The following is a 25008-nucleotide window of genomic DNA, read 5'->3' on the forward strand; positions in this document are numbered from 1 at the left end:
CTGCAAGCAGTAAGTATCTTCAAACCACATAATTCTCAAAGCATTAAGTATGAGTTATGACCTTACACATGACAATCCCAACAAGGAATAACTGACAAACAGGTCAACCTGCTCAGCTCTCGACACTCTCCTGGGACAGTAGCTGGTTCAACTGGAATTTAGAGGAAGGTATTTCTGCCCTCATCTGGTCCAAGGTCAGCTTCTTATAAAGTGACCTTTTTATTATATCTAAGAAATATTTTCATATTTCTTGTAAGACTATGTTGACCAATTTGCACAGCTGGTTTTGTTGGTTTGATTGAGAACTCTCAAACAGTTCAAATTAACTACAAGAAGTCCTTTATGAAACTTAAAAATTTATATTCAGCTAGACTGGTTAAAAACAAAACAAAAGCTTGGAAATACTAGGGGAAAGTTCAAATCTAGCAAGTTTAAGGAATGGTGTATATATATAAAGTTTACTTATTCATTTTTGACAGAGAGCATGAACGAGAGCGAGCACATGAGCAGGGGAAGGGCAGAGAGAGAGAGAGGGAGAGAAAGAATCCCAAGCTCTGTGCTGTCAGTGCAAAGCCAGACTTGGAGCTCAATCAGGAACTGTGAGATCATGACCTGAGCCAAAACCAAGAGTTGGATGCTCAACCAACTGAGCCACCCAGGTGCCCTGATTTATATATTTTTTAATGTTTTTTTTTTTAATTTATTTTTGAGACACAGAGAGATACAGAGCGCGAGTGGGGAAGGGGCAGAGAGAGAGGGAGACAACAGAATCGGAAGCAGGCTCCAGGCTCTGAACTGTCGGCAAAGAGCCCAACGCAGGGCTTGAACTCACGAACTGTGAGATCATGACCTGAGCTGAAGCTGGATGCTCAACCAACTGAGCCACCCAGGCGCCCCTGATTTACATGTTTTTTAAAGAGAACACTAAAGACCTAGAACTAGTTAGTGGTGCCAGAAGCCTAATCAACATAGATGAGGAAAAAATTAGTTTCGGCCTTAATTGGAAATGACTTGTCTGAGAATCAATTTATCCTCAGTGAAATTTTTCACACTGAATACAATGGTGAATTAGCTCTTAATCCAATCATAAATATTCTAGTGCCCTCTATGTGACCAGCACCAGGAATTTGATGAAAAACAAAGAATTCCTGGCTTCAAGTTGCTTATGGTCTAGTGGGAGAGAAAAGCAAGAATAATAGAGTGATAAGTACTATGACAGGAGAAGTATAGAGCGCCATATATGTGTATGTGTGTGTGTCCAACTGAACCACCCAGGTGCCACAAGAAATGAACTTTTTAAGCACAGAATGTTAAGTGGCTGGGAGAAGTATGCTGGACTCTGACCAAGGGCCTTAGAAATCTTTACCAGAGTTGCTGAGTATATACCTACAAGTATCAGTGTTCATAGTCTTCCTGTTAGAATGAAATATAGATATCACAGATAAGTTTCTTCTTAAGTATAATGAAGCTAGGATGGTGATGTTCAATGCTATTTCAGAAAGGGAAATATACCTCGCAAAATGTCTCAGTTGCTGGATTCCATAAGACATTTTTTCTTCCTGGGCAAAACACAGTTTTGTTTTGTTTTAAATTTTGTTTTTAACATTTATTTATTTTTGAGACAGAGAGAGACAGAGCATGAACGGGGGAGGGTCAGAGAGAGGGAGACACAGAATCTGAAACAGGCTCCAGGCTCTGAGCTGTCAGCACAGAGCCCGACGCGGGGCTCGAACTCACGGACCGCAAGATCATGACCTGAGCTGAAGTCGGCCGCTTAACCGACTGAGCCACCCAGGTGCCCCTTGTTTTGTTTTTTTAAGTTTATTTACCTATTTTGAGAAAGAGAGAAAGAGAGAGCACGTGTGCATGCATACACATGAGAGTCGGGGAGGGAGAAAGGAAAGAGGAGAGAGAGATCCCAAGCAGGCTCTGAACTGTCAGCACAGAGCCTGATGTGGGGTTCAAACTCACGAACTGTGAGACCGTGACCTGAGCCAAAATCAAGAGTCAGACACTTAACTGATTCAGCCACCCAGGCACCCTGAGCACAGCTGATCTTTAAGAACATGAAAACATGAGGCTTCTATTAAGTGTCAGCAACACACATAGTCAATTACTGACCCCCCATGCTAGTTTCTCTTGTACACATAAACCATCACCTCATGGTTAAAAGCAATTCCGCATAATCATAAGCAATTTTCCTTTTCTAAGGTTCTGAAAAGCTACTAATTCCTTCAAATTTTGATTCTTAGAAACAACAAATGTTATTTGAATCCAAGAGTGTCACGGAAGAAGATAATGCGGTAAAGTAAATTCGCAGCCAGAATAAAATGGAATACAAATACACATAATGTACGGAGTTATTAGAGGGATTAAAGAAGAATGAATACAAAGTGCTTAGCTGTACAGTTAAGAGTATACAGTTATAGTTAACAACTCCGTAAATGTTGACTATCACTGTTAGTTGTCCAAAAAACGAGTTTTGGCCATAACATGTTTTAATGTGACTCATACCTAGCTCAAAGTCATCCTAAAACAGGAGATCAAAAATGTTCTCAGTAATAATAACAGAAGTATACAATTTCTGAACTAGAAGATAATATTTAAGTATATATCCAAATTTCTGGGTTATTCTTTGGTGTGTGTGGGGGAATTTAGACCTTCATCTCTTTACAGTCATAGCTAATAATTGATATTGTTTAAATGTAAAGAAAGTATTAAAACTGGAATCAATGGACAATAAATTGGTCGCTTCTAGTAATTTATTTACATCAGCTCTAGATTTTTAATGTGATACAGTGAGTGCAAAACTGAACTGCAATAATAATCTCTTTAGTGTGGTCTCTTTCTGGAATGCTGCATTTCCAATGTCAATATAAATAAAACTGGAAGAAATTTAGGAAATTAGAACACTACCTAAACTTCTGAAAAGGTTATCTTAAGTGGTCACTAGCTATGTTATTTGAGCAAATATACATGAATGACAAACTAGGAAGTATTTGCTATTTGAAACTTAAATGAGCAAGAGTGTCTAATCTCAGGTACTAGAGTCAACTGAATTTATTAAGATGAAAACAAATTTCTGGCACAAAAGAATCACACTACAACTTTAGTAAAAGAACTACTAATATCTAAAACCAAACTTAATCTGCAAAGGCAGGGAAGGAAAAGAAAATGGGTTCAGAAATTCTTTCTGTTAGAATCCCATTAGGCTAGTGCATTAAGATGGTCCTCAAGACAGAATGGACTAAAAAGAGGATAATTCCCAGTATGAGAAGAATGAAAGTTCACACAATCTAACAAGTTTGCTTAATTATAACCTTAAAATTTGTTAAAAAAAAAAAAATCACAGCTCAAAACACAATGAAATCAATACTAAAAGTCAAAACAAATAAGTACAACCAACTCTCAACTATTCTAGGGTGATTTGAAAGTATTAATAAGAATTACTTTAAAAAAAAGATATAATAGAGATATAGTCTGCTAATTAGGGCAGAGTACTAACTTCATGCTCCCACTTTCTCCACACCAGGTAAAATCAAGAATTGGCTGTACTCAAGAGAAGAAGGCTGAGAGCTAGCTGTCCAGTTGGGTAATAGCCAGAATAGCAGAATGTGAATCATTTAGTTAATTCTGTAATTGATTCTTATCTACAACACTGATTCTACAGTCGCAGAGGAAAGGTCAGACTACCTTGGAACTTATATCTGTTTCCAAACCGATCCTATAAGGCTATTCCACGGCATGCATAATTAACAATTCTAGCTCTATTCCAGCATTCTTTCTCCTCCATTCTGGAATCCAGCACACCCATAGTTAGATTTCTACCCACAAACGAAAGCCCAAATGCCAGTCTTTGGTGGCAATCTGTACATGCAGATGTGCGGCCTCAGAATACCTCCAAAAAATCCACTACATGGGTAAGCTAAAAAGTGAAGTCATTAAAAAAAATTTTTTTACAAGGTTTTCTGTTTTGTTTTTACAAATTTAAAAATCAAATCTTAATTCTACTTACTATTTGGTGGCCCTGTTGCCTGGTATGATGGATAAGATGCCGAAATAGTAGGACGAGAGAAGACTGGAGGTTCATCTCCAAACACCACAATCATGACCTGAATAAGCCCCAACAAGTCTGACTGTGGCTAAAAACAGAAAACAAATTTAAGTCAGCTACAGACTTACTTTTTGGCAAAAAGGAGAAGAATGGCCATTTCTTACTTGTTTTCAACTGAGCTTGGTAACTTTTTTTGTAGGACCCCAAACATGAAAATTCTACTGAATTAACTTAATAAAGCTAGGTGATTTTCACTTATCACTTATGTGTAGCAAAGCTGTTCCTTCATGTATATAAAAATGACACTAGCCAAAGCAGTATAATGCAAAATTCAGACAGTACTGTTCATTTGATTCTGTACAGCTAACTAAAACTTATTATATTTCCTATGGACAAATTAAGTTTTCTGGTACCAATTCAGGATGAATGTAAACACTAGTCACAAATAATATTTAAGGCCTTTAAAAGATAACAATGCTACCTTGGAAACATGTTCCGAGACTAATTTTCATTAGACAGTATTATGAACTCTAAAATTACAGGTATGCTCTGCCTTAAAATCACTAGATCACTGTACAAAAGATACAAATTGTTACAGAATCTTTCCTTCCAAAAATGCTTGGTTTTCCAAAAGGTTGCTAAATTTTTCTCTCAAGTATCTATCGACCACTACTAGAAGATAAACTATGCTAGGCAAAGTTGTTCAGGGCAGCTTATTTGATGGTTCCATTTTCACCCCTTGTTATATTTTGCATACATCTCATCTCGTATACTTCATTCACTAGTTCATCAGGTTCGGAAGGATTACTTAATCGTCTCGATCAGCTAATCGTCATCTTCACACCTTCTCTTCTCCTAATAGAAGTGTTCACTAACAATTTTTAACTTTCCAAAGCACCAAACTCATCTCTTGCGTTTGATTTTCCCCTAACTTACAGACAATGACAATAACACTACAGAAAGCTTCTTGTGAAAACTTGCCAACTCCCACTATTCCCATACCTTTTGTCTGTGAATGTAAAAGCTGAGACTGGGGGTAAGCGTGTGCAGTATGTGTAGCACGGAGGGGCATGGGCTAGGATCGTACCTGGCTGAGGCAGCGTGGCTACAGAGGACACTTTTTTTCTCCTGTTAATTATTTGGTTCAACAAAACTCCCAGCCTAAATCATAACTTCATACGTTTTAAAAATTGAGATATAATTTGCATACCATAAAATTTACCTCCTAAAGTACACATACTTCAGTGTTTTTTTCCATTACCACTATCTAATTCCAGAAGATTTTCATCACCCCCAAAAGAAACCCGTACCCATTAGTAGTCACTTCCCATCCCCCCCCCCAAACCCCCACCCACAGCCCTTGGCAACCATTAATCTATTTTCTGTCAATGGATTTGCCTATTCCGCACATTTCATATAAATGCAATCACACAGTATGTGACCGTTTATATCTGACATCTTTCGCTTAGTGTAAGATTTTCAAAGTTCATCCAGTTGTAGTATGAATCAGTACTTCGTTCATGTATTTTCATGACCAGTTTTGCCAGACCTAGTTTTATTTTAATTCTTTATCATACCATTAATCTCACACAAAATTCTTTGAAGGAAGAAAAATTAATCTTTAATATCAGCTTCCTGGCATAATGCAAAGCAATAGGTCATGAATTCAAACTATTTCAGAATGACTAATTCAGAATGATACAGGGTATGAAAAAAGTAGGAATACTGCAGCCTAAGGACCAACTGAAATAGACCACACCTTTAAAAAATTGCTTTCCCACTGAAAATCCTGCATGTAAAATGCCTCTCTTCTGGAAACCCCCTTTTACTTGTTTTTCCAGCAAGCAATGAAAAGGTCAGATTTTACATTCTAAGTAGTACAGGATACATATTCAGGATTAGGATCAATAAGCAATTTCAATAGGAAGACCAAGCTGAATGACAGCAGCCCCACTTTATGTTCTGTCATGCTAGATTATTGCAGCAGCCTCCCAAGCGGCCTCCAGTTTTACTTAGCACTGGGAGTTTTCTATGAAAGTTCAAGCTCCTTCTTCCATAATAGAGAGCTGTTGCTGAGAATCAACTGTTTGGGCAGGGACCATATACTCCAGCCCTTCTTGCAAGTGGGTTTTATCAATGGACCATAAGCAGAAGTGACAACTTCTAAGCCAAGGCGGATAAGAAGGGAGTTGTTCCTTTACCACTCTCTCAATGCTTGTCTTCCTTAATGCAGGGGACTCCTACATCCTGGAAGATGGTGGTACCACAAACTGGGAAGAGCCTCTGTCCCTGGCACCAAGTAGAGGAAAGCTGCTTGGCATGAGGAACACTCCCAGTGGACTATAACGTGGGCAAGAAACTTCTACAGTATTAAGCCTCTTAGCAGTTTGGGATTTACGTTTTAAAGCAGTTAGTGACTATTAGAGAGCAAATCAATGTATTCATCTGGTACACTTCATCAGACATTATACCTAATACTCATTGCTTCTAATACACTACTCTTGTTCAAGTCTAAAAAATGACTCCCAACTGTCTACTGAAGGACAAAGTCCTTAGCTAACAATCAGGATACTTCATGGTTTAGCCCCGAATACCATAAAGTTAGCCATCGTTGTGCCTTTTCTGTGAGATTTGTGAAATCTGTCATACATACAGAATGTATGACATATGTAACTTTAAAGAGTAATCATAAAGAAAATGCCTGGGAGCCATTATCCATGTTAAGAAATAGAAGACTGACAGTAATTTAGGAGCTCCAGACTGCATCCCCTCTATCTACTCAAGAGGTAAACCACTTCTCTGATTTAGTGGATAATCATTCCTTTTGTTTTACTTTAAATGTACTACCTTATGAATGATTTCCTAAAGTTTAAACTGGCCTGTTTTTGAACTTCATACGAATTTAACCAAAAGCTGTGTATCTATTGAGATTTGTTGCTTTTGTTTAGTCATGTTTGTAAGATACATTCCTCTTAAAGAGTATAGCTATATTTAACTCGTTTTCATTGGTGTATACAGTAGTAAAAATACTACAACTTCCTTATTCCTTTTCCTGTTCTTAATGGTCAGCAAAGTTGCATCCAATCTTCGGGAATGTAGGCTATAGCGATTCTTGCTGTATTTCTTAGTACGTATGTACAGGGTTACTCTTGTGCAGCGGTTCTCAACTGGGGGTGATAGATTTGCCTCCTGGGGGATCTTCAGAAATGCCAAGAGACATTTTGGTCGTCACGGCTGGGCATTATGCTATGGGCATCTTGTGGGTAAAGGCCAGAGATCCTGCATTTTACAACGGACAGGATAGCCCTTCCACAATAAAGAATTAACCAACCTATGATGTCAAAGTACTGAGGCATATACCTACGTGTGGAACTGCTAGGTCATAGGGTGTGTGCCCACAACTTTACTAGGTAATGCCAAACTGGTTTTACCTCCCACTGGTGGCACTGAGGTATTCTCTTTCTCCATACCCTAACTTTTAACACTGTCAATTGGTAGTACAAATTTGATGGATATGTAGTGTTATCTCATTGTGATTTTAATTTACATATTTCCCTCACTACTAGCAGGGTTAAACATCTTTCCATGTTTACTGGAAATGAGGATTTCTCTTTTGTGAAGTACTTGTTCAACAGTTTTATTTAAGAATCCCTGGGTGGCTCAGTTGGTTAAACTTCCGACTCTAGATTTTGGCTCAGGTCATGGTCTCACAGTTCGTGAGATTGAGCCCAACACCTGGCTCTGAGCTGACAGCTCCGAGCCTGCTTAGGATTCTCTCTCCCTCTCACCCACTCTCTCTCTCTCAAAATAAATAAACTTAAAAAAAAAATTAAGTCTTTAAAAAAAAAAAAAAAAGAGTTTTACCTATTTTTCTACTGGGTTCTTTCTTTTATGATTCCCAAGTTATTTTTACATTCTGGATGGTATTATTCTACATTATTCTGAGGGTATTAAGTATTATAGATATATTCTTCCAGTTTGTGGTTAGTTTTTTCATACTTTTCAATGTGTCTTTAATAGAAGTTCTCAATTTGTATAAGTTTAAGGTAAAACTTATTATTCTTTCCTTTCCAAAGCATTAGTAAATGCTTTGCGTCTTGTTATAAACAAAAACAAAAACAGGGGTATCTGCGTGGCTCAGTCGATTAAGCAACTGACTCCTGATTTTGGCTCAGGTCATGATCTCATGGTTGTGGGATGAAGCCCTGCGTCAGGCTCCAACGCTGAGCATGGATTCTCTTCCTCCCTCTCCCTCTCTCAAAATAAATAAAATAAACTTAGGAAAAAAAAAAAAAACTTACTGCAAGATCATGAAGGTAATCTTCTATACTGTTTTTTTCCTTTTGCTTTTCACAATCTACCTAAAATTTTTGTGTAGTCTATGAATAGGAATCCAACTGCCCCAGCTCCATTACTGAAAAGTTTGTCTTACCTCCTGTTTTATAATACATTTTGACATCTGGAAGGCAAGTCCCTTCTACCTTATTCTTCTTGGAGAGTGCCTTAGCTATGCTCAATCTTTTGCATCTCAATATAAATTTTAGATTCAGCTTATCAAGTTTACAAAAGTAACAAACGAATATACAAAGAAACAAAAACTATTAGGACAAAGACCAAAGTGTAAAGAACCATGAATAAGGTTCTCTCTCCTTTAAGTCTTCTTTCTTTAAGGTCTTTCAATAAAATTAAAATTTTTTTCCATAATGGACTTGTAAATCTTTTGTAAGGTTTATTCATAAGTCATTAGCATTAAAAAATATAAAGTATTCATTTATCAGTTCATTACTTCTCTATTCTGCTGAATCCAATCTGCTACTAAACCTGTGTGTTGAGTTCTTAATTTGTATTATTCTCTTTTCCAGGTCTAAGATTTCCACTTGGTTCCTTTTTAACATAATTCTCCACCTTGAACATATTAATCACAATCATTTTCGAGTCTGTGTCTGGTAACTGGAATACCTGGGGGTTGTGGTGTCCAGTTTCTACTGTCTCTTTGTCTCTTTCCCCCTCTTTGTCCTCTTTCTTGACGTGCTTGATAATTTTAAATTGTATGCTGGACACTGACAAATTACAGAGGCTCTATACACTATCTTTCTCTAGGAAGGGTTTACCTTATGGCAGGCAGATACTATGAGAATCACCTTAATATAATCAAGACTGAGCTGATTCAAGGCTCTTGGAGTGTGTTCCTCCAGTGGCATCATCTAAGAGCCTAGGATGTTTACTTACACCCCTCCTCCTTTTTAAAAAAAGTTTTTATTTATTTTGAGAGAGAGCGAGAGCATGCGTGCACAAGCAGGGGAGGGGCAGAGAGGGACAGAGAGAGAATCCCAAGCAGGCTCCACGCTGTCAGTGCAGAGCCCAACACAGGGCTCGATCTTAGGAACCGTGAGATCATGACCTGAACCGATACCAAGGGTAGGACGCTTAAGTGACTGAGCCACCCAGGTGCCCCCCTCCTCCTTGATAAGGTTCCAAACTTCTAGTGTCTCTTCAACCTGGGACTGCAGAAAACTTGGCTAGGTTTTTCAGAGGCTTCTGCTTAGCTTTTTAACCTGTCTTTGAAGCTTGGAATTCAGCTTATCGCTTGAGGGGGCAACTCAGATTATCTGGTTTGCTTCTTTGTAGCTTCCTCTTCTCCTATTATCTTGGCTCCTAAAGTACTAGCTATGTTAGCAGACTGTCGTCTTTTGAACCCTGTGAAACTGCTAGAAACTCTGTAGGCTTCTTTCCCTCTGAGCTAAGCGCCCCCAACCCAGATTCTTAGTCTCTCACCCTCTATCAAGAATCAGTAAACACCCATAGGGTAAGTTGGCAGAAGGTTGGTTCATCTCTTTGCAGTTCCCTTCTCTATAGGATCTTGGCCCCTCAAATCCTGATTGCCACAACAGTTCTCTAAAGCCTTCCACAGATGTCTGTACTCTGACTTTTCTAGTTGTCTTTGATGGTAACATTGGTCTGCCAGAGCTATACCAGCAGAGACAGAAACAGAAGTTTCGTACTACTATTCCTACTTGATAGGAATGCTCTGAGTAATGAGATTTGAACAGTTTCACAAATATATGCCACCTACACTACTTGTTAAAATGCATTTCCCATTATGTGAATCCCATCTATTCTTAAAGGTTCAGCTCAAGCAAATAAAATAGTGACTATGTATATTCTGTAAAGTACCAAGCTCTACACAAATATATTGCTTTTGGAGAACCTTTTCCAATCATCCAGCTCAGTGATTGGTATCTCATGTGAACTTCTCTCTCCTCTTGGGAATCCTCTTTGAGTGTTAACAGAAAGTAGATTCTAGGGAGCAAAATAGATAAAATGCAATAAATTCACAGAAGACTGTTAATACTTACGTGTTTCCATTCATGTAGATAAGGAAGATATATCTTCCCGTTTGCATCAACATGCTTTCCTGTTTTAATAGTCATTGAACTAGTAGGTTTAACAAAACAGATAGGGGGATTATATGGGTATGTGTCCAGCAGCCACAGGCATATTGGAATATTATATATATTACCTGAGAGAGAAAGAGAAACTTCAATTACTCTATTATTTTTTAATAATGGCTTAGTAGGTAAGCAAGAGAGAGCTACAACTAAGCAACACTTAGAAGGAAAATCACAACAAATATTTTATGTTCCAAAGTTCTGTTTAAGGTGTTTCTCAAATTTTCAGTTTGTAAAATACTTCAGCAGGATTAAGGAGCTAACTGATCACTACTCTGCCACTGTCTGCTTGCTGCTATAAAAACATTCTTTGCAAGTTATCTTATGGATAACCTTGCAACTTTAGTCTTGTCATTTCAGTTCATAAGGTTCACTGGGAAGGGATATAAAAGGAAGACTACGGATTATGGTGTCCTATCAGAAAGTGACATAAGAAGCTACACTTGAAACTCCCTTGCCAAAAGCCAGACTATAAGACCCAAACAAACTGCCAAACAGATGTTGATCGGTGGCCACAGCTTGACCGGTCCCTATGGTATCTTCAGCGACAGTTACTCACAATCAATGTCATCCCTGTTTCTTGCTTTAGGTAACAGAATCTCTCTCAGTTCAGGAATTAGACTCAGTGTAGTCAAACTGAACAGTGTTTCAAAGGAACAACAGTTAACATACTGAACATAAGCCATCTCCTTTTCTTACTAAGCTCAAAGCCCAATGTCCCAAGTAATCATTTGAATCACCTAACATAATTCAGATGCATTTTTCCCCTTTGGAAGCAGTTTCACTTCACATGAATATATACATATAAATTGCACTTAAATCAGACAGCTGTGGGACTTTGGATTTATTTTTTACTCAAAACTACATCTACAATGGAAAAAAAAAAAAAACTCCAATAGAATATATCCTAACATAAAACATAAGTTTATTTCAGTTACCCAGAATTCTCTGCTTTGTGACAATAAAGAATTCTACAGAATTACTTAGGCTTAGGAACTATGCCATATGAACGATAGTAAGGGAAGAGAAAAGGTAGTTTAGATTATATATTTTTCATACATGTTCTAATATATATTTATATATTATACATTCATATTCATATAATATGTATTCATATATACATGAAATATATATATATAATCTTTAATTATGCCATAGTTTCCTGCCTCCCTCTCCCCACCATACAACTATTTCTCCCACCCAAGTTTACTTCCTGAGGGCAAAGTCAATAATTTTGAATTTTACTCAGTCCTTCCTAAATTCATCATAGCTGCTTTATTCAATGCCAATGCTCAAGTGTTTTTTCTCTCTGTCTGGAACATCCATTCTGATATAAATGGTTGACTCATCCTTTTATACCAAATTCAAATTTTATTTCCTCCATGATCTTCCCACATGGTCTTATTCTCCTCTGTAATCTCATTGCACCTTTACATTTTATCATTATACAGCAGTTACAGGACACTGTAAATAACTATTCCCTCTGTTTCTCCTACTTGTGTAAGTTCTTCCAGAGAAGACACATCCTTTATTCACCTTTGTATCCACAGCCCCATCCCCTATGCCTCATGCACAACAGGTACTATATAAAATCAATGGATATATTACAGAGACACAGGTCTTAGGTAGTCACGAGGAATAATTAAGACACAGAACTGTCCGGGGCGCCTGGGTGGCGCAGTCGGTTAAGCGTCCGACTTCAGCCAGGTCACGATCTCGCAGTCTGTGAGTTCGAGCCCCGCATCAGGCTCTGGGCTGATGGCTCGGAGCCTGGAGCCTGTTTCGGATTCTGTGTCTCCCTCTCTCTCTGCCCCTCCCCCGTTCATGCTCTGTCTCTCTCTGTCCCAAAAAATAAATAAAAAAACGTTGAAAAAAAAAATTAAAAAAAAAAAAAAAAAAGACACAGAACTGTCCAAAAACAGAACAATCGTTTATGAAACTGAATGCTCCCTTATCACTGTAAGTATTCCAGCAGAGACTGGCTAAGAGAGACTTAATTATCCATCATCAGCATTATCACCAACATTATAGCCATAAATAATAGCTACTTTTGATATCTATTTATTACATACCAGGCTCTGTGCTAAGTCCTTCACATTATCACAATGAATTCGTTTTTTTGAGTTAGTTCTATTATCCAATTGTTACGATGTCCACTATCACATCATAAAACTGACAGGATTACAGAGACGGAAGTGAAACCTTACTCTGCCCTGACTTTAAAGCCTCTACCTTAGCCACTATACTATACAGCTTCCCACTGTTGGAAAAGCCTGGATGGGATGGCAGGCTGAACTACAAGGCATCTAAAATCCCTTTCTAGGGGCACCTGGCTGGCTTGGTTGGTAAAGCACGTGATTCTTCATCTCAGGGGTTGTGAATTCAAGCCCCTACATTGGGCGTAGAGGTTACTTAAGAATAAAATCTTTGTGGGGCGCCTGGGTGGCGCAGTCGGTTAAGCGTCCGACTTCAGCCAGGTCACGATCTCGCGGTCCGTGAGTTCGAGCCCCGCGTCGGGCTCTGGGCTGATGGCTCAGAGCCTGGAGCCTGTTTCCGATTCTGTGTCTCCCTCTCTCTGCCCCTCCCCCGTTCATGCTCTGTCTCTCTCTGTCCCAAAAATAAATAAACGTTGAAAAAAAAAAAATTAAAAAAAAAAAAAAAAAAAAAGAATAAAATCTTTGTTTAAAAAAATCCTTCCTAGTTATAAGATTCTCTGATTCAATGAAACATCAAAATCTTCCAGTGCACCGAGGCATTTATTTGTTGACATATCTTTATAAAGAAGTCGGGGGGAAAAGGTGAAAGTATTAGGTGCTGCTGCCAAATGAAGTTCAATTAGAAAAAAAGTTAAAAATATCTGTATCTTCAGGGGGGAAAAGGTGAAAGTATTAGGTGCTGCTGCCAAATGAAGTTCAATTAGAAAAAAAGTTAAAAATATCTGTATCTTCAGGGCGCCTGGGTGGCTCAGTCAGTTAAGCGTCTGACTTCGGCTCAGGTCATGATCTCACGGTTCGTGAGTTCGAGCCCCGTGTCAGGCTCTGTGCGGACTGCTCAGAGCCTGGAGCCTGCTTCAGATTCTGTGTCTCCCCCTCTCTCTGCCTCTCCCCTGATCATGCTCTGTCTCTGTCTCTCAATATATAAACGTTAAAAAAATTAAAAAAAAAAATCTGTATCATCATGAGAGTCATAGAAAGTAGGTTTAATTTACTTGCAACTCTTTGGCAACCTACTAGGTGAATCGCAATGCATCTATACTGGAAACATAAATTACTTAAGATGCTTACCTTTATAAGGCACAGGAATTGTTCCAGTGAGGTTCATTAGTTCCCTGGAACTGCCATCATTAAAAACTGAAAGGAAAAGAATGATTCAATCATGAGCATCTTCACAGACACTCCCATATAAATTATTCTTTCAGAAACACTGGTTAAAACTCATGATTACCCTTGAAAGGAGCGAACTTGTTAATGTCCATTAATCATCCATTTTGTCCAACAACAAAATATCCCTTGTTGATTCACTCAATGGGATCAGTTTTTAAATGAGTAAAGAAAAGATCCTTCGAATTACTTGGAAAAATGAATGTGAGTAATACAGTCCTGGTAAACATAAGCTCTGGGTTCCCAACTAATATGATTATGAAGTTACTTAAAAAACACTATCAATTGACACCATACTAAATGTTAATCTAATATCATTCAGTTTTAGATTGCTCAGATGTTTATCATCTCAATGTCATTCTCAATCTGAATGTAGTATCAAAACACAGTATTAAAAAAAGTTCTCAAATATAGTCATCTTTTGATACAAACATTTCTCCTATCATGTAAGTTTTTCTATCTGTAATTGATTATAATTAAGGCACATAATTTATATTATTACATGGACTGCTATTGTCATAATGATTTGGAATTAACACCGTATCACACAGGGGAAAAGCTGTAATGTGCAGTACAAAGACACAGAACTGCAAGGCTGACCTCAGTTCTTTTACTTACTATTGACAATTACAATCTGTGCTATAATTTATCTTGATTTTATACATTTCTAAAAACCACCTTATTTAAATTTAGGGCTTTAACTACTTTAAAAGCATGGTGATAATAATGGTTTAGACTTGGTCCAGCCATACAAACCTATATAAAATTTACTCAGTGATGTTGGGGTCTCTGTCAGTTTAGGTAAGCATATTTACTCTTTAGCATCCGGTAAAAACCAAACACTTAAAGTTCTGGCCACAGTCACTTTTTTCCCTTATGGAAGCCATTTTTAAATTAACTCTAATTTTGGTAATATGAGGCTTTTCCCAGATCTAAGTACAACAGTACAGTATGTGGACAGGAAGGAGAATCATGCCCTCGGTTTGGGAGAGGAATTCCTGTTCATGTCTTTGCTATTCGGAAAATTCAGGACTGACTGCCTCTCTGTTAACCCTCACCTCTTGTCACCAGGCTCCTAATGTTTTCAAAGCCCTTGGAGTGAGTGGAGTTTAGAATGACAGTTTCACCTACAAAATTCAGCTCTTAGCCCTCGGTGCCAAGAGCCTCATGATGGACAGGAGGCAGCATGGGTATTCCCTTGGCCCTGGCATTTTTGGGGTTTATAAGGACACAGAGTTGGAGAGATGACATTAAGATTGGTGAAGAAAAAAAGGCCTTTTAAGGAAAAAAAAAATAACTCTAGGTATTGTTATTTCTTACTTAACTTGCAATTTTATTTCATCTCAGTAGAAAGTGGACACACGTTGTCACCTATCTACTCTACAGAATTAAGGATCATATTTAAAAAACTGTTTTCCTCATCTATAAAATGAAAGAGGTATTCCAGAATATTGTTTTACAAAATGTGTTCCTAGGAATATAAAAAGATGCTCTGGGGAGGAAAAAAAAAAAGGTCCATAGCTAATCAGCTTTAGGGTATACTGTATAGTTGACTCTCTTCTCTTCTCTGTTGGTGAGTACAGACTCTCAGAAATCTTGCTGCAAAGAAACCCATTTAATTTTGTTTAGTTTATGATTGTTCAAACTGATCCCTCCCATCCCCACAAGAAACAGTCTTCATAACTATGGATAAAATTTGGGTAGATGATAAACTAAACTATTTTTAAGATCTCCTCTAGGTCTAAATTTGCATAGTTCTGTTAGAGTATTTTTTTAAAACTTAAAATAGCTAAACAAATAAGTTATTACTAGATCGTGTCATTTCTTGTCCAACACTTGTTTAGGTGGAGGTTCAGTCCTACAAAGGAAACACCAACAAACTTAGAGGAAAATGGGAAACCTACAATTATTAAAGAAAAGAGTAAACTCAAAGGACAGCAATTGATATTTTTATTATATAAACTCACCATATGAATCCAACACAGGTTTGAGATCTTTGTATAAAGTTATAACATTGACAGTTTCACGTACAGTTAGGTCTCTGTATTTGTACTGAAAAGCAAAATCACACAGGAATTTAGTTTAAAACCAGTGCACATTATTTTACTGCCTAATTTTCAAAATTCTATTTTCTTAATAGCACTCTTCTTAAAAGTATAATGGTTCTCACTAATCATTAACATTAATTAAAGCCTGAAAGAACCTTGATAGCTTTCTCTCCAGCAACCTATTCAAACCCTTTACTCACCTCCATTTTAGCTCTTCTTTCCAACTGGAAATACCCTCCACCAAATCAAATCTTAACCTTTTTCAAACCTAGCTTTCACCTCTCTCCCCCTTCTTAATGAATCCTTTCCCCAACGTCCTTTTAGCCCATAATGATCTCTCCCTTTCCTCCAAACTCCATCATTTATTGTCAATACCAATCATTTTGAAAGTTTTCATTTATTGTACTGTATTTTCATACCCTCACCTTGTACTACTCCACTCCAGGAAAACAAGAACCTGGTTTACACATTCTTGACGGATTAGGAGAACAGGAGATGGCGACCTCCATCTTATTACAATTATCGAATCTCACCAACTAGCAAGCTCTATCCTTGCACACAAAGCTTTCAATCAGCTTTTAGTACTTCTCGCTTAAAAAGAAGCAATCAGCGGGAACCTACATGGCTCAGTCGGTTAAGTGTCTGACTTCGCTTCAGATCATGATCTCCTGGTTTGTGAGTTTGAGTCCCACGTTGGGCTCTGTGCTGACAGCTCAGAGCCTGGAGCATGCTTCAGATTCTGTGTCTCCCCCTCTCTCTGTCCCTCCCATCCTCATGCTCTCTGTCTCTCAATAATAAATACACGTTAGAAAGTAAGTAAATAAATAAATGCATGCATGCAATCAGTTACTCCAAAAAGAAAGACTCCAAGAAACAGGTCAGAGACCAAAACAAACATAAAAGAAGGAATTAAGAAGTAACAGAAAAAAATGCAAGGAGCAGAAGAAAACTTCAAAAAGACTTAGCTTTAATACCTTCATTCATGAAATAAGAACACTCGGAGAAGAAAAGACTCTTGGACACAAAAAATGTGACAGTTGGGAAAGAAAGCAGTAGGAGGATTAGAATATATGGTCAAAGAAATCTCACAGAGATTAGTGCAAAAAGACATAGTGTAGCCAGACAATAAGGGAGAAAACACAAGAAAAATTAGGGAATCAATCCAGAAGGTCTACTGAAAGGAAACCCTTTAGCATTTCTTGCCTTCTTTCGTCCTGAAGTACCACTTGTTCCATGCTACGGGATCAGTCCTATTAGCACACAAACCTGTTCTTATTTCTACCATCTTATTTGCACAAACACGCTCCTGTCCAGCCCCCTTCCTCAGCAGCTACAACCACACTTCTCACGGTTCCCCTGTATAGCAACTCTTGCAAAGAGCTCCCTAAATTTGCTGTCTGTGGTTGCTCTTTTCCTATTCTCTCTTTTTAGAACTTTTTTATTATGGAACATTTCAAACATATCCAAACGTAGGCAGAATAGTACAATGAGCGCCCTATATCGTACACCCAGCTTCAATGATAATCAACTCACAACCAATCTTAACCTATCACCTCATTCACCTTTTCCTCCTCCTTTATCATTCTGCAGCAAACTGTAACATCATATCCTGTCACCCATAAATAGTTGTGTATACCTTTAAACAAACTTTAAAAAACCCACAATACTATTATTATAGTAAAATAATCCGTTTCCTTAATATTATCAAAGACGCAGTCATATTTGTTTGAATAGAGATCCAGGTAAAGTCCATACATTGCTATTTTGTTTAGATGTCTCTTAGGTGTCTTTTAATCTATAGATTCCCTCTCCCATCCTTCTGTTGATAATAGCTTTACTGAGATAATCAGTAATTCACATACCCTATAATTCACACATTTAACGTGAATTATACAAAGTTCAATGGTTTTCAGTACTGGGCTGTGCAACCACAATTTTAGAATATTTTCATCACCCCCAAAAGAAATTTGTACCCTGGGGCGTGTGGGTGGCTCAGCTGGGTAAGCGTCCAACTCCTGATTTCAGCTCAGGCCATGGTCTCAGGGTTTGTGAGTTCAGCCCTGCATCCGGGTCTCTGCTGTTGGCGCCACTTCGAATCCTGTCTCCCTCTCTCTCTGCCCCTCCCCCACTTGCGCTCACTCTCAAAAATAAACATTAAAAAACATTTTTGTACCTTTAGCAATCATTCCCTCATAACTACCCCCTCCCCCTCAATTCACCTTAGACAACTGCTATTTTGTTTCTACCAATTTGCCTATTCTGGACGTTTCATGTAAATGGAATCATATAATATGTAGTCATTTATGATTAGCTTGTAATGTTTATTTATTTTTGAGAGAGAGAGAGCAAGCAGAGGAATGGCAGAGACAAGGAGACAGAGGATCCGAAGCAGGCTCCCCTGTGAGCTCCGAGCCTGATGTGGCCCCAAACTCACAAACCATGAGATCATGACCTGAGCTGAAGTCAGAGGCTTAACTGACTGAGCTACTCAGGTGCCCCTACTTTTATTATCCTACTCACTATTCCTACTTCTCTATTCATAGGCTGGATAGAAAAGAAGTTGATACTCAGAACTGACATTACCACTTGTAGGAGACTCAGTTTTTCAGATATTAGGCCAAGAACCAGAAGTTAGGTAGAATGTCCTCTCCCACCTCTTCTCTATGTCCTTTTTTTGTTCTTAGGGAAAAAAGGAGGAGGACGGAGGGGGAGACAGGTGGAGATACAAAATATATTCTAAAGATGCTCTGCCTCTGTCTTTGAAGGCAGGTCCCTCTGCAGGAAGTTTAGGAAACTTGATTCATCATGGTTTTTAAAATCCAAAACCATTATTTGAACATTCTTGTCCTTATATATTTCTAGATACAGGCTAAGGAATATAAGTGACTTTAATGACTATGCTAGCAATTTAAACATCAAAAATGACATGGAATGAATACTTTTCAGTTACATCGTATGTAAAACAATGTATTGTCTTTTAAAGTAACGTATAAATGTTTTCAACATAGACCTGGGCCATAATCTACTAGGGTTCCCCCAAATGTCCTCTGCAATTAAGGAGAACTATCAAAAGAAAATCAAGAAGCCTAGAAGATATTAGACAACCAAGGGAAATTTTATTTTGAAAACCAAAACTTTCTCTTTACAGGTTATTTGCTCTTCAACCAATGGCTATGGGGACTGTTTTACTGGGGAGGAATAGTACATTTTTCAAAGAAATAAATTTATACATAATAGTGAGTTTTGTTAATAATGAAAACTGCTTAAACTATTTCCATTCCTACCATTCTTGCTTTGACAAAAGTCTCCAAAGCTAACCCGTTGAACTGGAGAAGAGTCAACTCTCAACCCCCTCACACACACCTTATTCCTAATTAGTAAATCGAAAGAAAAACCCCCACCTGAAGTCAGTTCACTGTTATCAGGTGCCACACTTAAAGTAATTATCAAAATAATTCATGGCTTTAAAATACAAAATGTCTATCTACTTTTTAAGAATTAAAAAAAAAAATACACCGGTCTTGAACTGTGAAATTAGAAATTAAGTTCAAAGCAAAGAAGTTCGCGTTGTAAGAAGCCTACAATTCATTAAAGGCGGTTATTCTCAGCAAATCAAAGTCTCTGAGGCGGTCATGGAATTCTATTTATTCCATCGAGGTAGTGAGGTACTGGTATTTAGGCTTCTCTGGATGTTTTTACTTATAATTGAACCGATTCAATCAACAGTTCCTGACCTCCGCGGGTCGGGTGCTGAGCTGTGTGAAAAAGACAAAACTGAAAAGGACACAATCTCTGGGGGCCGGGACGTAAGGGCGAAGACTGACGGATCCCTACACCGGGACAGAAGTGGAGTGCCTCAGACCGAGAATGAAGTCCAACCCCCTCTCTGTGTTTATAAAAACTAGGAAGAAAACTATACTGCCCCACAGACTGTTCCAAACTCTACCCGCAGAGAGGAGGGCGGGCGGCAGGTGGCAGGCGGCCTCGGTTCCGCGCCTTTGTTGACCGTCGCCGCCCCCCAACCTCCCCTGGCCACGTATCGGGGATTCTGGCACAAGGCGACAGGCATCTTGGGGCCGCAAAGGCGACAGAGGACGGCACTGGGCCTCCGGCCGGGGAAGCACTCTGGGCTGAGTCCGGCCAGGCCCCGCCGGGCGCCGAGGGGAGTGGTGGGCGCGCGCCGGGTGGCCGGCGCGCTGAGGACTCACCTTGGACACCATTTTTTTGAGCTGGCTCTCTGACACCGCCATGGCGGCCGCCTGGCGACTCCCGTCCCCGCAGGCAGAGGGTCAGCCGCTCCGGGGCCGCCCCAGGCCGCCCCACACAATCACACACCTAGTAGCCAGCCCCCCACCCCCCCGCCTCTAACAACAGGAAGTCGGCCACCAGGCCAGCTCTTCCGCTTCCCTGACGTCACTTCCGGGTGGCCGGGCGTGGGGTGGGTTCCGACTCGTATCTTGATGGGCTCCGCTCGGTAGGCCGGGTCGGGTCCCAGTGATCAGGACAAACCTGTTGCGAGGGTCGAAACCCTGGGACAGGATAAGATCAGGTGTTTCACGGTTGCCTTAGACTAAGGGAGCAGGTGCAGGGAGGGGAAGTTGGAAGGTTTTGCTAGTGAGCGTTAATGACCATCAATCACGTGCTTTGGGAATCCTAAAACTGTTGTGCGCCTAACTTGCCCTTGTGAGAATAGAAGGCAAGTGCACTTGTAATCGGGGCTAAAGTTTTCCCCCAACTCTGAGATGAGAGGCTAGCATTACATGATGCCCAGGGCCTCTCTGATTACCAGGTTTTTGTTTTGTTAGCTTAAAAATCTTTCATACTACATTCACAAGGGCAAAGTGCAGAGCCCTGGTTTCCCAGGAATCCAGACGGTGATTTCTTTTTTTCTTTTTTAATGTTTATTTTTCAAGGAGAGAGAGACAGAGTGTGAGTGGGGGAGGGACAGAGGCAGAGAGAGAGACACACAGAGAGACACACAGAATCCGAAGCAGGCTCCGAGCTGTCAGCATGGAGCCCAACACTGGGCGCGAACTCACAAACCGGGAGATCAGGACCTGAGCCGAAGTCGGAGGCTCAACCGACTAAGGCACCCAGGCGCCCCCCAGACGGTGATTTCTTCTCTGGGAAACCATTCCGCCAAGTCAGAACTCTGTGCCTAGGCATAAATCTAATACAGGCCGCATTCTGCCTTGCACTATATTTGCATACTAGCCTGCCACTGTCAGAGCCCAAGTCTTGGAGGCCAGGCTCACCTTAAGATCCTCATCCTTGAACAGAGCAAGAGTAGGTGCTTGATCTTAACTGAATTTCTACTACCCATAAACGTTCTTCATAGTCATTTACATTAGTCATTATTGCACTCACCACCAGTTTTATAAGCACACAGTGTCATTCAAGGTATTTATTTATTATTTATTTTTATTTAAATCCATATTAGTTAACATATAGTGTAATAATGATTTCAGGAATAGAGTTTAGTGATTCATCATTTACACATAACACCCAGTGCTCATCCCAACAAGTACCCTCCTTAATGCCCATCACCCATTTAGCCCATCCCCTCACTCAACACCCCACCAGTAACCCTGTTGTCCTCTCAAGCTATTTTAAAGCTCGGGTTTGGTGACATGAAGTATGATAATTTGGACGATTTTAGCTTAGTGCCAGTGAGGAACAGGCTGTGGTATTAATTCCCTTCTAATTTTTTTTTTTTTTTTTTTTTTTACAGTTTATTTTTGAGAGAGAGAGAGAGAGAGAGAGACAGAGTATGAGCCGGGGAGGGGCAGAGAGAGACACACACAGAATCTGAGGTAGACTCCAGGCTCCAAGCTGTCAGCACAGAGCCCAATGCAGGGCTGGAACTCACCAACCTTGAGATCCTGACCTGAGCTAAGCCGGACGCTTAACCGATTGAGCCACCCAGGCACCCTTAATTCTCTTCTAAATTGGCATCTAAGTGAGGTCACAAACACAGAGGGCATAATTGAAACCATGTGGACGTATCATTTTAAATTACTGCCAACACACACATGTACAGGCTATCCCAATAGGTATTATTGTTTTGGATATGGACACCATGTGTTAGTTAAGCATACAGCACCAGTCAAACCAAATTATAGGGCAGTCTATCCTTCCACTGCACCGTTTATGTCACTTAAAAGCAAAGTCGTTTCCAAAGTGGTCTTAAAGCCATAGCTTACTCAGGAGTACCCTCAAAGTAACTGCACTTTATCAATTGGGAGGGTGCAGGTAATAACATTGTTTAAAAAGTTTTCTTGTTAGGGGTGCCTGGGTGGCTCAGTCGGTTAAGCGTCTGACTTCTGCTCAGGTCATGATCTTGCGGTTTGTGGGTTCCGGCCCCACATTGGGCTTTGTGCTGACAGCTCAGAGCCTGGAGCCTGCTTCGGATTCTGTGTCTTCCATCTCTCTGCCCCTCCCATGCTCATGCTCATGCTCTGTCTCTCAATAATAAATAAACGTTAAAAAAAAAAGTTTTCTTGCTAAAAGTAATTTTTAAAAGTTGGAAAACAATTAACAAAAGCTAGTCTCTTAATTTTGCACTTAAGCCACTTAAATATCCTGGGTACTGCATGAAGTGTATAAAAGAAACTTTCTCCTCAATCTGCATAAATTTCCTTCCACTCAATAAATCAGGCATCTTTGGGTGATTTTAAAGTCAAAGTTTATTTTATTCATTGTTCTTGATATTTGAGGAAAACTACAATGTAAACTGGAAAATATTAATCTCTGCACTATAAAATCAAAGAAGCATTTTAATCCAAGCCCCACTAAAAATCGTAAGAAGACACTGCATGACTTTGGAAAAATTAAGAAGTGAACGTTAATATCACAACCGTGACTGGCAATTATCACCAAATCATAGCGAAGTAATGTGGTGGTACCGTTTCTTGACTTACATATGAAACCTACAACACAACTGCTAATAGTCAACACTTAAGGAAATAACTGACAGAATTATTTCTATAAGGAGGGCTTCTGTCGGGCAAGGACTATTATTCAACTTTGAGTACTCAAATTCTAACACAGTATTTGGAATAACAGTAGATGCTCAGTAATTGTTTGTTGCATTGCATTGACCTTAATTTGCAATTAACATGGTGAACTCCTGGTAATTGATTACACAGTATCCTGCAGTTAGGTTGTTGTTCAAGAGGGTATTAGAAATTAGATAGTAGAAATTATCTAATTTCCAAATAGATCACAGATATTAGAAAAGGCTAGTTTAAAAAATACAACAAATGGTTCTTTTAGTCTTACTTCCCTATTTTGTGCAAAAGGATAGTGAGAATACACTGTTAAGAGCGACACCAAAATAATCTACCCATGTAGTGAACTTACACAGAACTCATGCTTATCTCTTCAAACATCCAAGGTTTTATATCCCAGTTAATTCTGGTGGGAATCTTTCCAAACATATTAAATACTCTTCTACATTCTTAAACATGGGACACTGGGTATAATTTCACTTTATCTTTATGATTTAAGCTCATCGTTATAAGCATTCATTACTATACTAAATCAGAATCAGTTTGATTCTTTTTAATTAGGATGTGTCTGCCCTACTGGGCTCCTATCTCTCGACCAGCTTTGGATTTGCCTATTATATGCTTTCAAAGCACTGGGAATTTCTTCACAGTACTTATTACGCTTGCAATTGTACATTTATTTGTGAGATTTGATTACAATGTCTCCCATACTAGATTGTATGGACCATGAGGGCTTGTACCTAGTCCAGGTTTGCTCACCACTATATTTGCAGTGCCCAGTATGGTGCCTGGTGTATTGTAGGCTTCCAGGCAATACTATATAAATGATTAAATGAACGCCTATTTCATTGTATACTCCTCTCTGCTATTTGCTGAGGGCAAGTATGGGAAGTCAGGGAATCAATCTTTCAAAAAACTCTGTTGGAATAAAAATTAAGTCAGCCTCTACATGAGAATAGAAGTAATCCTTCTATAGTGTATAGAACCCCAGCTTTATGGTCTTGTGGTAACTATTTTGGCTGTTAGGCTTTTCCTTCTAGTGCTTAGGAAAAGTAGAGGCTATGTGTTTAAGTGCCTCTTGGCTGTGACACCTTGGGCACTAAACCTCAATTTTCTCCTCTATAAAATGATAAAACCAACCTCAGTGGATTATTTTTAGGATTCAATAAAATAATAAAATGCTCATCACACTACCTGAAATGTGTTGGGTATTAGTCGTTACTAATTAGTTGTGTGTTATGTCTGTAATAATATGCTACCTTTCATATACGAAGATACAGTTACTGACCCATCACCAAGGCATATGTGCTCTGAATCATTTCTTCAGGAGGGGTTAAAGGATTTTCTCAGAATAGCCAGTCCATCCATCCTCTTCCCCTTACGACTAATGGTTTTCAGGAAAGCCTCATATTTCAAACTTAAATTGCTTGGCGTTTACTCATAATCTGTTTCCACTAAAAATACATATTTCTCGGGGCGCCTTGGTGGCTCAGTTGGTTAAGCGTCCAACTTCGGCTCAGGTCATGATCTCACAGTTTGTGAGTTTGAGCCCTGCGTAGGGTTCTGTGCTGACAGCTTGGAGCCTGGAGCCTGCTCTGGATTCTGTCTCTCTCTGCCCCCACCCTGCTCATGCTCGGTCTTTCTCTCTCAAAAGTAAATAAACTTAAAAAAAAATTTGTTTAAATACACATTTCTCTATGCTACTAGCAGTATAGTTGGTTTTTGAGATGTTAGAGATCTATTATATATCCCAAGAAGAGGTTATAGAAAATTTCAAAAAGGACAGTCCCACTGGAAATTACACTTTTTCTTCAAATATTAAAAATTTTACCTTCCCTTTTAATATTTTAAAATGCACATAAAATTCTTTTTTTTACTTTTCAGTAGCTAGTTAATTTTTTTTAAGGTTTTAAAATTTACTTTGAGGGAGAGAGGCAGGGAGAGAGAATCCCAAGTAGGCTCTGCACCATCAACACAGAGCCTGATGTGGGGCTTGATCTCATGAACAGGGAGATCATGACCTGAGCTGAAATCAAGAGTTGGAGGCTTAACCAACTGAGACACCCA

General features: G+C 39.1%; 1 protein-coding gene across 1 annotated transcript in view; it reads right to left on the reverse strand.

Moving 5' to 3' along the window:
* The window catches only part of TSG101 (tumor susceptibility 101), a 38807-nt gene extending 18546 nt beyond the window's left edge, over positions 1-20261 (reverse strand). Inside the window, exons 1-5 of the mRNA XM_047072234.1 lie at positions 20140-20261; positions 15851-15935; positions 13788-13853; positions 10411-10574; positions 4016-4142 (exon numbers count right to left, since the gene is read on the reverse strand). Of these exons, the coding sequence (XP_046928190.1) occupies positions 4016-4142; positions 10411-10574; positions 13788-13853; positions 15851-15935; positions 20140-20181 (484 nt within the window). The 5' untranslated portion in view covers positions 20182-20261. The remainder of the gene's footprint in view (positions 1-4015; positions 4143-10410; positions 10575-13787; positions 13854-15850; positions 15936-20139) is intronic.
* Positions 20262-25008: the final 4747 nt, after the last annotated feature.

The sequence above is a fragment of the Lynx rufus genome, unplaced genomic scaffold (assembly GCF_022079265.1).
Source record: "Lynx rufus isolate CCGP_SWC_20201006 ecotype Redwood Valley unplaced genomic scaffold, mLynRuf1.p SCAF_9, whole genome shotgun sequence".
NCBI classification, from domain to species: domain Eukaryota; kingdom Metazoa; phylum Chordata; class Mammalia; order Carnivora; family Felidae; genus Lynx; species Lynx rufus.